The sequence below is a fragment of the Triticum aestivum genome, chromosome 1A (genome assembly GCF_018294505.1).
Source record: "Triticum aestivum cultivar Chinese Spring chromosome 1A, IWGSC CS RefSeq v2.1, whole genome shotgun sequence".
Classification (NCBI taxonomy): Eukaryota; Viridiplantae; Streptophyta; class Magnoliopsida; order Poales; family Poaceae; genus Triticum; species Triticum aestivum.
Genome location: NC_057794.1, coordinates 348219426 through 348234917, shown reverse-complemented (window position 1 = coordinate 348234917; position 15492 = coordinate 348219426). Strand labels below are relative to the sequence as shown.

At 44.8% G+C, this 15492-nt stretch overlaps 1 protein-coding gene across 1 annotated transcript; it reads right to left on the bottom strand.

Moving 5' to 3' along the window:
- Positions 1-3063: 3063 nt before the first annotated feature.
- LOC123050078 (abscisic acid receptor PYL10) lies at positions 3064-4208 on the bottom strand. Its single transcript, XM_044472926.1, has one exon. It carries the CDS (start codon positions 4099-4101, stop codon positions 3466-3468), a length of 636 nt encoding a protein of 211 aa, XP_044328861.1. The 5' UTR covers positions 4102-4208; the 3' UTR covers positions 3064-3465.
- Between the last annotated feature and the right edge of the window lie 11284 nt (positions 4209-15492).

The following is a 15492-nucleotide window of genomic DNA, read 5'->3' as shown; positions in this document are numbered from 1 at the left end:
TCATCCTTCTTCTAGTGGCACAATGGTGTGATCTGGAGCGCAAGGTTTCATCGAAATCAGTGATGCGGCCGGCAGCCACTTTTCTCCGCAAGGTGCCCCTCCACGAGTGGTGCAATTTTGCTCATGGCCGGGAACGACGGGAAAGAACACCATGATAGGGACGATGAGGAGCAGCACAACCGTGGCCGGAGATGACTGAGAAGTGAAGAAGAAGAAGAGGAAGAGGAAGAAGAAGAAGAAGAAGGAGAAGAAGTTCGCCTGGTTCTCACTAGAATTTGGCGGTCAGAGGTCGGTGGGGTTGCCCGGTGGTCGACAGAGGCGAGGAACACGACATGGGTGGCACTGGTGTGGAGGCGGCTGAGCAAAAGAGAGAGGCGATCGCGAGGAGGGAATCTTTTGCTAAGAGTTGCGTCTGGCTCCTCAAATTTAAGCAGCGGCTGACGCTTCTCCTGAAATTTTGAAGAGTTAAAATGTTTGAGGGTTCAGTTTGACACGGCTTAACTTCTCGAACAAAATTTATTAAGGATTCAAACGTTCTTAAGGATTCAATTAGAGATGCCCTAAGACGACGCAAAGTCCACATCCAATGTTCAAACCGGATTTTTCTTGCACTCGGAGGCGAGGAGAACCAGCGGTGGCGCCTAGACGTACAGGGAACCCTAGTTGCTTGTATACTTGGTGAGAGGCTGATTTTTTATTTTAAAAAGGGGATAACCTTGGCCTCTGCATCATACAATGCATACATCCATCAACACGTCAAGATGCTTCCTTAGCTTGACCACATCAAGACACGTCGTTAGTTCCTTTCGCCACACGATGCAAAGATGCTTCCTTCCCTAAGAGACCAAGACATGTATATCATCAGTTCGTTGTGCATTGCCACCGTATGGTGCGTCTCCTGTTGCCCTTGGCCTGCCATGTGAAGTTTCCTCTTCTTCCCCACGCCGCCCACATCTACCTAGCTCCATTATCTTGTCTTGTGTAGTTGATCGAGTAACCTACTGGAAGAGAATCGCAGACAAAGACGATGTGGAATCCTAACCATGTGTCGCCTCGACGACTCTCGTTTCATGGCTGGTGAGCGGCGACACGGTTGAGGTTCATTGTACGTACTCCATCCTTCTAAAAATACTTGTCATCAAAACGAATAAAAAGGGATGTATCTAGACCGAGGGAGTAGTAGTATAGGACAGGTTGGTTCATCTTCATCGGTATGCTGTAGGAGTAGGAGTAGGAGTAGGAGCTAGTGATTCCTTCCCCCGTTCAAAAGGAATGGGATGGTGATGGATGCTGCTGACCTCAAGCCCGGCTCGCAGTTCAACTCCGTCCAAGTTGACAGAAAAAATAAATGGTGCTGGGTCTCTTTTGGCACAACTCAGACCTACCCTTTTGTTCGCCCATGAGGATAAAGAACTGGTTTACAGTATCCTGTACTTATAACTTGAGGACCAGTCATCATCACAACGGGGTGGTGGCGCAGTTGGCTAGCGCGTAGCTCTCATAGCTATAGCGAGTGATCCTGAGGTCGAGAGGTCGAGCCTCTCTCACCCCATTTCTTTTTTGATTTTTGTGACTGCGAATTTTTAATTTTTTATCTTGCATTTCTCTGCAGTGTTCCTCTCAAGCAAAAGCAGAAGCAGTCAACAGTAGTTGCCACTAGTCCATCAGACACTGACCCAATCTGGTTGCGAGTCACTGATCAGATATATGGAGAATGAAAAAACAGCCATCTTCTCGACCAATTACTGCATCTTGTCCATTGATCAGCGTGTAGGGGCGGGGTGAATATAAAGCGTTTTCTTTTTCCATTATATTTATTAAAATAATAAGGTCGGAGTCCGTTGTCCTGGACGTAAGAGAAAAAGGGAGAATAAAAGGTGGAGTCTTTTCTGGCTTTGATTATTGGGGGCAAGCAAGTTGCGCAAGTGGATGAGCGAGTGTCAGGTCCATGTCCGTCTGAAAGACAGCGCCATGTGAAACGCCATCCATCGCTACGCCTTCAATGCTTCTGTCGTCGTCTCGATCGTCTCGTCCCCGACGCCGGCGCCGGGCGCCCACCACCAGCACCATCAATGAAACCCAGGGCCCTGCCTGCCCCCGTTGCTGCCGATCAGCAGACCTCCGCCGATGGTGCCGCGCTGCGTCTCTTCGGAAGCTTGTCAACGTGATATGCCGATGTTGATCAGAGGGAGAGAGAGAATCTGAATTGGGGTGATGTACTATATGGAACTGGAAATGGGAGGAAGATCTAGTCATTATTCCTTTCTTCATGAATCATGATGATGCCAAATTGACAATGGGGCAAGGGGATTGGTGGAGGGGGAACCCCACTAATGGCAAGTGGAGCACCTAATTTGCATTAGTGAGCTCTTTGGCGGCCTGCATCTTTCGTTTTTTCACTTTTGTTTTTCGCGAAAGCTTTCGTTTTTTCACTTGTAGTAAGTTCCAAACTGATTTGTCTCCGGAAAGGAGGAGATTGACAGATTGATTGAAAAGAAAAAAGAAAAGAAGATGCTCGCTGGGTCTCATGAGCATCTTGCATTCTTGCTGCTACTGTGCTACTGTGCTGGCTTTCTTCATTCATGTCTGAATCTTTAAGCACCAACATAGCAATAGCAATGGATTGATCATGAAAAATATGAGGTAAAACTTGCTTGGCAATAGTATTCATCACATGATATGGATGGCTTCTGGAAGGCTCGGCTAACACAAATGGATCACATGACATGACTGCTACAGTCGCTGATAACATATTCAGATATGCACAAGTTGGACATAAATTCACCAAAAATTTGCAGTGTGGCCTGGGAAATGGAAGTGTTGTTTTCTACTCCAGGGAACTAGAGAAGCAACAAGTGTCGATCGCCACTGTGTTTTCATGCCGGTTCCAAACAGAAACAATGATGCGTGCATCCCGGAGCACACGCAACAGAAAAACATGACAAGAAAGAGACAAAAACTACACCCACTAAACAAGCATCTCAAGACAATCAATCACAGTAACATCGCTCCTAGTTTCTTTTCGTTTCCACTAAATCATGCAGCCATTTAACATTATTATCATCATCATCGATCAGCAGGTACTAATTCTTCTTCATCATCATTATCGATCAACAAGTGCTAATTCATCATCATCCTCATCATCATTTAGCAACAAGGGCTAGAGTATGAATCAAGCTAATGAACATTGAGTAGTACTGCTATAAGTGATAAGCTGGCTTGATCATCTAGCAGTAGCGAGCTATGAATCACGGACATGCAAAGTTGAATTCCAATTGCAAGCACGACAGAAAGGTGAAAGAATTCCAAAGGAAAGGAAAAGAAAGGGGATGGAGGAGTCCATGGAAAGAGTTTTATTACAGGCAGCACCTCAGGAATCACACCTATTCGAAGCCCCTGCATGCGTCAATTCGAAGCAACCCCCTCCCGAGAAAAAGCAAAGAGTATCACAGCATCCGGCCGCCGTTATTCTGCCGGCGGCGCGGGCGTGGCCGCGGCGGCGGCGGCGTTGGCCTCGGCGACGGACTTGAGCTTCTGGAGGTTGAGCCTGACGACGGTGTCCGCGAAGAGGCGCGTGTCCTCCTCGCTGTTGCCGTCGGGGACGTCGACGACGTAGGACTCAAGAACGACGGTGCAGATCTCGGCGGGCGCGGCCGGGGAGAGCTCGGAGACGGTGGTGACGGACCGGTAGTTGCGGAGGCGGTGCTCGCCGCCGGTGATGGTGAAGCCGAAGGCCCTGCGCGCGTCGTCCAGGAGGTCGAGGCGCTCGGTGCTGGTGCTGGCGGGGAGGCCGGAGATGACGCTGACCTCGCGGAGGCGGCCCGGGCGGAGCTCGTCGCCGGCCTCGGGGTCCGGGCGGAGCGCGCAGCTGCGGATGAAGTGCTTGTACACCTGGGGGCAGTCAAAGCGGCGGACGATGGCCCAGACGGCGGCTGGCGGCGCCTCGATACGCTGCGCCACGAGCGAGGAGCATTGGCCTGGCCCCACGGCGTACCGGTGGTACGCCTCCACCGTGGGCAGCAGCTGCGCGTACTCCGCGGCCGTCAGCCCAAGCCCCGCCGGTACCTCCGGCTCCGCTGCCGCCACAGGCTGCTGCTCCATCGATTGGACTCGACTCGACGCGGTCGGGTGGGGTGGGGTGGGATGCGTGCGAGAGAGAGGCTTGGAGCAGGGTGAGATGAAGGGGAGCCTTGCGGGAGTGAGCTGCCTGCTAGTACATTTAATACTACTCTATCTAGCAGTAGACGCTGAAGCGAGATGGGGAATTGGGACCAGGGCTTTCTCTCTCTACTCTCTCTCTCTCTTGGTCTACGACCTCTTCACTCTAGGGAATCAAAAAATGTTTTTTTATTGTGTGTGCTTGTGGTATATGCATATTCTCTCTTCGGATTTACCAAGTGTCTTTGCTTAAAACTAGAGGATCAACACTTTGATGGATTTTCTCTAAAAAAAAACACTTTGATGGATTTTTTTAGCGGAAATCCTTTTCTAAACTAAGAGCATCTCCCTAAAAAATGCAGGAGTAAACCGCCGAGTAAAGATTAGGGGACTATTTTTACTTCACTAAATTTTGATCGGACCTAACTGATCTTCTAAATTTATTGGAGTACTTTATTTTATCAAATCCATTTTATTTTCGGCCACCGAAATAACTTCACTACTTTTTTATTTTACTGAGCGTCATCTTAAAACACCGTAGTACATGATTCATCAAATCTTCGCCAAGAGAACCGATAAAAAAAACTAGAACCACAATTATACACTAATAGAAATCCCATCATATAATTTTTTTGAGCAAACCGTAGCAACAAGAACTCACCCATCCTTTTCACTCTTGAAGAACACCCACGCTGGATGATTTTGCGTGCTCGAAACTTGGCGCAACATTAGCCGTGGGCAGTGGTCACACCTGAGGACCGACAGCGAGGAGCTGACGTAGCTGCTGGGCTAGTGCCAAGCCCATCCAACGCCCGCCGGGCGTGGCTATGACGGTGGTCAGTCGACGAGTGAGATCCAAGCGACTAGAGAAGGAGGCCATACCGATATGCAGAGCAGAGTCGGTGCATAGGCTATGCGGTTTGATACCCGTCCAATCCATGAAAAAAGGCGACGAGGCCGGTGGCTGGCTGGATGCGTAAAATCTGGCGCCGGCGGCGAGAGCCGTAGATCCGCCGATTTATGTGCCGGCGACGACAAGAGAAGCCCAAATCAGGGTGACGAGGAACACATCGGGTCCTACAGAGCGTCCATGTTGGCAGGTGGTGATTGGCAGAGGCAGGAAGGGTGGTGATGTCACTTGAAACCGTGTCGGTATTTTTCCAAAGAGGAAGGGATGATGCAGTATAGCTACAGTAGGTATTTCCCTCAGTTGTGAAACCAATGTATCAATCCAGGAGAACCAAACAACACTGTGTAAACGGTATCTGCACACAAAGTACAAATACTTGCAACCTGACCCGTAAGAGGGGTTGTAAATCCCTCCACAGTAAAAAGATAGATCAATTTGTGGCAGATTGGATAAATAGTTTTCGATAAAACGCGAAATAAAATAAGTAATAAAAAAGTGCAACAAGGTATTTTGGGTTTTTGGAATAATAAATCTGAAAATAAAAACAGCAAATATAGCAAAATTGATAAATAATAGACCCGGGAGCCATAGATTTCACTAGTGGCTTCTCTTGAGAAATAACACACGGTGGATAAACAAAATACTGTTGGGCAATTGATAGAAGATCGAATAATTATGGAAATATTCAAGGCAATGATCAATATATAGGCATCACGTCTAAGATTAGTAGATCGACTCCTGTCTGCATCTACTACTATTACTCCACACATCGACTGCTATCCAGCATGCATCTAGTGTATTAAGTTCATGGAGAAATGGAGTAATGCAATAAGAACAATGACATGGTGTAGACGAGATCTATTCATGTAGGAATAGCCCCCATCTTGTTATCCTTAATAGCAATGATACATGCGTTTCTTGCTGCCCCTTCTATCACTGGGAAAGAACACCGCATGATCGAACCCATCACAAAGCATCTCTTCCCATGGCAAGAAAAATCGATCTAGTTGGCCTAACTAAACCAAATATTCGAAGAAGAAATATGAGGCTATAAATAATCATGCATATAAGAGATCAAAGAAGACTCAAATAATATTCATGGATATATACCTGATCATAAACTCAAAGTTCATCGAATCCCAACAAACACACCGCAAAAATGGTTACATCAAATAGATCTCCAAGAGACCATTGTATTGAGAATCAAAAAGAGAGAAGAAGCCATCTAGCTACTGCCTACAGACACTTAGGTCTATGGTGGACTACTCACGTATCATCGAAGAGGCACCAATGAGGATGATGAGCCCCTCCGTGATGGTGTTAGATTGGATCTCGTGGTTCTGGAACTTGCGGCGGCTGGAATTGTGTTTCATCGACTCCTTCTGGAATATTTAGGAATTTATAGGGTGAAGAGGCGGTGGAGGAGACCCCGTGGGCCCCACAACCCCTGGCTCCCGGGCGTGTCCTGGTGGGTTGTGGTCCCCACAGGCCTCCCCAGGTGCTTTCTTGGTCCCTAAGGTGTCTTCTGATCCAAAAACAATCTATAAAAAGTTTCACTGTGTTTGGACTCCATTTGATATGGATATTCAGCAAAGTAAAAAAAGCAAAAAAATAGCAACTGGCATTGGGCACTAGGTCAATAGGTTAGTCCCCCAAAATGATATAAAGTTGCTATAAAATGATTGTAAAACATGCAAGAATGATAATATAACAGCATGGAACAAGCAAAAATTATAGATACGTTGGAGACGTATCAGCATCCCCAAGCTTAATTCCTATTCTTCCTCCAGTAGGTAAATGATAAAAACAAAAAAATTGATGTGGAATGCTGCCTAACATGTTCATCACATATTCTCTTCTTTTGTAGCATGGACATTTGTATTTTTATATGGTTCAAAGCAATAGTCTAGTTTTGACATGAAGATTTCAATACTCAAGCATATCAAGAGGCAACCATGTCTTTCAAAATATCAACACTAAAGAAAGTTATCCCTAGCAATCATTGATCCATTCACGAAACATACTCGCATATTAGCTACATTCAATGCTCAAGTATGATCATAGTGCTCCCTAGTTGGTGTTTTATAAGAGAAGACAGAGACTCAAATAAAAATTGCATAAATTAAATAGAAAGGCCCTTCATAGAGGGAAGTAGGGATTTGTAGAGGTGCCATAGCTCAAAGCAAAAATTGAGAGATAAAAAAATTTGAGAGGCATCCACGCCTTCCATACCAACACTTTTCAAGGAATTTATTAGTTGACAACATAAAGTAAATTTCTTTTCCATTTCAGGACTGGGCATCCCTATTACCGCCGTACTCTCGTGCAATGACAAGTGAATAAACACTCATCTTGAGAAATAACACATCTAGTGTGGAAAATAATGGCCACCCCCTATCGCTTCATGAGCGGTACGGGCACACAAAAAAGAAATTCATTTTGAAAATTAGAGATGCACATACAAATTTACTTAGAACGGCACGGATATACCGCATATAGGTAGGTATGGTGGACTCATATGGCAAAACTGGGTTTAAGGATTTTGGATGCACAAGTATTATCTCTACTTAGTACAAGTGGAGGCTAGCAAAAAGATTGGGAAGCAACCAACCAAGAAACGAAAATTGACATAAGAGAGCATTGAGCATAACTAACACCAAATAATGCACCACAAATAGGATGTCGTTTCATTGCATAACCATTGACTTTCATGCTTGCATAGGGAATCACAAACCTTAACACCAACATTCTTACTAAAGCATAATTACTCACCAACATGGCTCACATATTACTATCATCATATTTCAAAACTATTACAAAGAATCAAGTTTATTTTGTCCAACGATCTTCATGAAAGTTTTTATTATATCCCTCTTGAATATCTATCACTTTGGGACTAATTTCATAGGTTGCAATTGCTTTTGACAAGCTCAAACAAATCTAAGTGAAGAACATGAGCATAAAGATTTCAATCTCTCCAAGTAATATAAGTGAAGCATGAGAGAATTTCTTCAAATATTTTACTAACTCTCAAATAAATCTAAGTGAAGCATGAGAGTATTTCTTCAAAAATATTAAAGCACACCATGCTAAAAAAGATATAAGTGAAGCACTAGAGCAATTCCATAGCTCAACAAATTTAAGTGAAGCATAAAGAGCAATTCTAACAAATCATAGCATAATTTTGGCTCTCTCAAATAGGTGTGTCCAGCAAGGATACTTGTGACAAACTAAAAATCAAAACAAGGAAAGACTCATATAATACAAGACGCTCCAAGCAAAACTCATGATATGTGACGAATAAAAATATAGCTCCAAGCAGAATTACCGATGGTCATTAGAAGAAAGAGGGGATGCCTTCTAGGGCATTCCCAATCTTAGTTGTTTGGTTCTCCTTGAATATTAACTTGGGGTGCCACGGGCATCGCTAAGCTTAGGATATTTTCACTCCTTATTCCTTCATCCATCGTGATCTCCCCCAAAACTTGAAAACTTCAATCACACAAAACTTAACAAAACCTTGGTGAGATCCGTTAGTATAATAAAGCAAATCACTACTATAAGTATTGTTGCAAACCCATTAAAATTTTATATTTGCATTATATCTACTATATTCCAACTTTTCCATGGCTAATACCCCCCAATACAATCCATAGATTCATCAAAATAAGCACACAATGCAAAGAAAACATAATCTATCAAAAACAGAACAGTCTGTAGTAATCTAGACTTTGTGCATACTTCTGTAACTCCAAAAATTCTGAAAAATTAGGATAACATAGGTAATTTGTATATAAATCATTTGTAAAAAATTCAGAATTTTATCACACTTCTGTGATTTTTAACAGTTCTGCTACTGGGCGCAAAAGTTTCTATGTTTTGACAAGATCAGATCAACTATCACCAAACATGATCCCAAAGGCCAGCTTTACTTGGAAGAAACGCTAATTAAAACATAAAAAGCACAACTATAATAGTAGCACAATTGTGCAAACACTCAAGAATAGAAAGAAGAAGGCAAAAATACAAAATTGTATTCATTGGGTTGCCTCCCAACAAGCGTTGTCGTTTTATGCCCCTAGCTAGGCATAATGCACAGATTCAAGTATTGTCATCTTCAGTTTCCAATTGCTCAATCACACAACCAATAGTGTTCAAATATTTAGCATGCATATTATCTATAATAATACTTCTAGGAATAAGATTGAAGAATTCGTTCTTGCAAGTAGGGTTTCTTACAACTTCAACAAAGTCGGGGTGAATACTAATCATCTTAAGACCTTCTTTGTTATTATTAGAAGTTGCGCCATTGTTCTTAGTGACTTGAGTAGTCTTGCCAATTTTTATAGGAGTTTTTTCAATAGTTTTGGCAGAAACAAAAGCCGAGCTTAAATTACTAAATATTTCTTCCAACTTATCAATCCAATAAGGACTCTCTCCAATTCTTTCGTTAATTATGGTTTCCTTTTCCCTTAGTAATTTGAAAACATCGCCCGCTTTTGACCAAAATTTATTAGCAAGATTCTACATCTTTGTGTCCAAGTTTTCAATTTGCTCTAAGGTGACCATCTTCTTTTCAATGGCATCTAATCTTTGCATAACATGCTCAAGAGTTAAGATTGTTTCATTAATAATGATAGGTGGTGCACCTACTAGATCTCCCATAGAATTAAAAGCATCCAAAGATGGACACATCAAGAAATTTCCACCGCTAATCGTATCAAGGATGAATCTATACTAAGTGGTGATGCCCACATAAAAAATGCAAAGAACAATAACCGTAGATTTCTTACGAACAAATCTATTATGAGCATTGCAAATCCTATAGCAAGCATATTTTAGATTCTTCCCTCCCCTTTGTTTAAAATTAAGAACCTCGTTCTCGGGGGTACATGCAATAGAGAAAGAACTAGCCATATCGTCAAAGTAGACAAGCAAAAAGATAGATCTGATGAGAAAAAGGCGAACGAAAAAGAAGGCGAATAAAAAAGGGAATTTTTTTGTGAAGCAGGGGAGATGAAAACGAGAGGCAAATGGCAAATAATATAAATTGCAAGGAGATAAGATTTGTGATTAGGAACCTGATATATGTTGATGATGTCTTCCCGGCAACGGCTTCAGAAATTCCTTTTGATGTCGCTTGAAACTGTGTCGGTATTTCCCCAAAGAGGAAGGGATGGTGCAGTACAACTACGGTAGGTATTTCCCTCAGTTGTGAAACCAAGGTATCAATCCAGTAGGAGAACCAAGCAACACTATGTAAACGGACCTGCACACAAAGAACAAATACTTGCAACCCGACGCGTAAGAGGGGTTGTCAATCCCTCCATGGTAAAAAGATAGATAAGTTTGTGGTAGAATGGATAAATAGCTCTCGATAAAACATGAAATAAAATAAGTAATAAAAAAGTACAACAAGGTATTTTTGGGTTTTTGGAACAATAGATCTAAAAATAAAAGTGGCAAATTCGGAAAGCAAATATGATAAAGAGTAGACTCAGGGGCCATAGATTTCATTAGTGGCTTCTCTCAAGAAATAACACACGGTGGGTAAACAAATTACTGTTGGGCAATTGATAGAAGATCGAATAATTATGATGATATCCAAGGCAATGATCAATATATAGGCATCACGTCCAAGATTAGTAGACCGACTCCTGCCTGCATCTACTACTATTACTCCACACGTTGACCGCTATCCAGCAAGCATCTAGTGTATTAAGTTGATGGAAAAACAGAGTAATGCAATAAGAACGATGACATGATGTAGACAAGATCTATTCATGTAGGAATAGCCCCCATCTTGTTATCCTTAATAGCAACGATACACGCATGTCTTGTTGCCCCTTCTGTCACTGGGAAAGAAAACACCGCAAGATCGACCCCATCACAAAGCACCTCTTCCCATGGCAAGAAAAATCAATCTAGTTGGCCTAACTAAACCAAAGATCCAAAGAAGAAATACGAGGCTATAAATAATCATGCATATAAGAGATCAAAGAAGGCTCAAATACTATTCATGGATAGATCTGATCATAAACTCAAAGTTCATCGGATCCCAACAAACACACCGCAAAAATAGTTACATCAAATAGATCTCCAAGAGACCATTGTATTGAGAATCAAAAAGAGAGAAGAAGCCATCTAGCTAATGCCTACGGACCCTTAGGTCTATGATGGACTACTCACGCATCATCGGAGAGGCACCAATGAGGATGATGAACCCATCCGTGATGGTGTTAGATTGGATCTCGTGGTTCTAGAACTTGCGGCAGCTGGAATTCTGTTTCATCGACTCCCCTAGGGTTTCTGGAATATTTGGGAATTTATAGGGCGAATAGGCAGTGGAGGAGACCCCCATGGGCCTCACAATCCCCTGAGCACGCCCTAGTGGGATGTAGTCCGCACAGGCCCCCCCTCGGGTGCTTTCTTGGTCCCCAAGGTGCCTTTTGGTTCAAAAAAATCCAGAAAAAGTTTCACTCCATTTGGACCCCTTTTGATATGGATAATCGGCAAATTAAAAACAAGCAAAAAATAGCAACTGGCACTGGGCACTATGTCAATAGGTTAGTCCCAAAAAATGATATAAAGTTGATATAAAATGATTGTAAAACATCGAAGAATGATAATATAACAGCATGGAACAAGCAAAAATTATAGATACGTTGGAGACGTATCATGTCCTTCTGTACGTCCAGAAGGACCGGTCGTTGAGTTACGGCCAACCGGCTTGCGGCCAGCCGGCTGGGCAGAGCTGGCACATGCTGGGGAGCCGGCGGGCTGGCCATGCAGATTGAGGGGTGTCGGCTGCCCCGATGTTATTGAAGCTGACGGGCCTTTACAACTTTGAGTATTAGCATTTGTCAATTCAACCATACTTGGGGATTACCCCCCTGAGCAGGCAGTTTGTTGGTGAAGTATATGCGTCCAGGTGGGTGGCGCTGGCGACCCAGATGCCGGTTTTGGCCCGTGGACGCCGGCAACACCCACTAGATGCCGGCTTCTGGAAGACGGATCAAAGCGTCCGGCCCTGGCGGGAAACCGAAACGCCCGCCGGCCACAACTTAACTTTGTGCAGCGATTCACACCCACTGCATCCCGACGGGCCGCCGCGTGTAGACCCACGGCGGGCAAGGCCCTGCCAGGCCACGCGCATGATGGGACGTGACAATAGGCCGCCCCCAGACCGCGCCCTTGATAACCCACAAGTATAAGGGATCATAATAGGTTTCGAGGGTAGAGTATTCAACCCAAATTTATAGATTCGACACAAGGGGAGCCAAAGAATATTTGTAAGTATTAGCAGTTGAGCTGTCAATTCAACCACACCTAGAGATTAAATATCTACAGCAAAGTGATCAGTAGAACAGTAATATGATAGTTATGATAGCGGTGGAAATAGCCGAGGGAGTCCTGGATTAAGGGGTCCTTGGATGGTCGGGCTATATGGCGTGGGCCAGGCTAATGGGCCGTGAAGATACAAGATGGAAGGCATCTCCCCATGTCCGGATGGGACTCTCCTTGGCGTGGGTAACAAGTTTGGTGGCTAGTCGCATAGTTTCTTTCTCTGTAAACCGACTTTGTACAACCCTGGCCCCCTCTGGTGTCTATATAAACCGGAGGGTTTAGTTCGTAGAGGCAATCACAATCATACAGACTAGACATATAGGGTTTAGCCATTACGACCTCGAGGTAGATCAACTCTTGTAACCCCTATACTTATCAAAGTCAATCAAGCAGGAAATAGGGTATTACCTCCATTAAGAGGGCCCGAACCTGGGTAAACATCGTGTCCCTTGTCTCTTGTTACCTTCGATCCTCAGACGCACAATTCGGAACCCCCTACCCGAGATCAGCCGGTTTTGACACCGACATTGGTGCTTTCATTGAGAGTTCCTCTGTGTTGTCAATAGAAGGATCGATGGCTCGCCTTGTCGTCAATGACAAAATCACCTCTAGAAGGGCCCTAGCTCCTAGGAAGATCCTCCAGCTTGGCAGTTTCACTAAGGACACCTGCCCGGCCATTAAGCCCAAGGTGGTCCCTCAGATTGCCAAAAATGATCTCCGCATCAACCCTAAAAACATCGATAAGATGGATCCGACAGATATCTCGTCTTTGAACGAACTGCTAGACTGCATCGCCGCTCTAGGGATCGCAACAGATTATGATCTGATTAGGCTTAAACCCGATCAGAGGGAAATCAGGTCCCCACCAGTCACCCACCTGGTGACAGTTGTTGAAGAGCAACTTGAGGATACCTCTCCTCCTATGCTGAGAACAAACTATGTTCGAATCTCCGAGCCTTGCGAGTCGGACACCCATCTTCGAGAAGAGACCTTCCGTCCTCCGAACATAGAACCAGGCGTTGAGCCTAAAAATCCCCAGGACACTCTGGATCCTGGGCCGGTAACCTCAGAAATCCTTCAAATTCCGGATTCCACGGTGGGCCAGGGCTCGGATTTAAACCCACCCACTCACCACAAGCAATACTCTCCAAGCAATTCAGCCCCCCCCCCCCCCGCACATATGGGACTTAATGTATGTGTGGAAGCAACCTCAGGAAACCGTCCATCACTTTTGGGCTAGATTCCTACTTGTTAAAAACAAGATCAAAGATTGCTGCGACGACGAAGCGATATCAGTCTTTTGCCGCAACTGTACAGAAGAGGGGATCCTCAATGCCCTCAACCAACGCCGCATACTGCACTTTGTGGATTTGGCACACATAGTACAGAAGTACTGCGCAATGGAAAGCGCCTGGAAAGCCCAGACAGCTCGGTGGGAACCACCGTCCTTTAAGCCACCCACTGGTCGGGCAAAATGGATGCACCCTCATGGAGCACCTGATCATCACTCCACGGACAAGAAAATTAAGCCCCTAACGGGACATAGAACTGTCCTTGACGAATGGCTCGACAAGCCTTGTCAGATACACACGATGCCGAATTCTGAACCAACACATAGCCTTTGGGCATGTTGGATACTCCGACAGGTGGCTAAGAGTGGTGAGGCCATCCTCGCCAACTCTACTCCAGAGAAGTACTCCCTAGAGGATAACGATCTCAATGTACTTACGGTCTTTGAGACCTTTTTCTTGAATAATCGGCGTAAAAGGGCGCTCCGCGACCTCGCCGAAGTTAACCAAGTAACCGCAATAAATCCTTGGAATGACATGGCGATAACTTTTAATGCCACTAACGAACCACGGGCCCGATCAGTCCGAGCACCAGCCGCTTTAGTCCTAAACCCAATTGTGGACGGCTTTCGGCTCACTAAAGTGCTCATGGACGGTGGGAGCGAATTGAACCTCATCTATGAGGACATGCTTGACAAAATGAAAATGGACAAGAGCCACATCGAGCAGAGCACCACAACCTTCTGAGGCATTATCCCCAATCAAGAAGCGCGATGTTCGGGAAAAATTAAACTTGATGTGGTATTCGGCACACCGGAGAACTACAGGTCCGAAGAGTTAATCTTCCAAGTGGCACCTTTCAACAGCGGATATCACGCACTGTTGGGGCGAGATGCATTCACACGCTTTCAAGCCATACCTCATTACGGGTACATGAAGCTCAAAATGCCCGGGCCCAATGGAGTTATCACTATCACCAGCGATCCGGACATAGCACTTCGCGCCGAAAACAAGACCGCATCCTTGGCCCTAGAGGCACTATCTGAGGCCCTTGCGACCAAGGAGCTCACCGCTCTACGTTCCACAGTGGATAGAGACGATGTAATCCTCGATAAAAGGCCTAAATCCACTTCTTTCAAGCCGACAGACGAAATAGTAAAATTCCAAGTCCACCCAACGGATCCTACTAAAACAGCAGCCGTTGGAGCACAGCGGGATCCGATGGTCGACGCCGCTCTAAGAGCATTCCTGGACGAGAATTTGGACATCTTTGCCTGGCACCCTTCGGATATGCCAGGAATCCCACGCAGACTGGCCGAACACAGCCTCAACATAATAAAGGGGTTCAAGCCAATTAAGCAAACGTTGCGGTGATTTTCCAAACCCAAGCGACAAATCCTGGTCAAACTACTTGAAGCCGGGTTTATTCGAGAGATAAAACACCCGGATTGGCTAGCAAACCTGGTCATGATACCAAAGAAGGACAAATCCTGGCGCCTTTGTGTCGATTTCAAAGACCTCAATAAGGCCTGCCCTAAGGACCCCTTCCCACTGCGCCTCATCGATCAAATCATTGCTGCAACCGCATGACATGATTAACTGTGTTTCCTCGATGCATATTCTGGATACCATCATATTAAGATGAAGGAATCCAATCAGGCTGCATCGGCATTTATCACTCCGTACAGGCCTTTCTGCTTCAACACTATGCCTTTCAGACTCAAAAACGTCGGCTCCACCTACCAACGCATGATTCAAACATGCCTGGAAAAACAAATTGGCAAAACG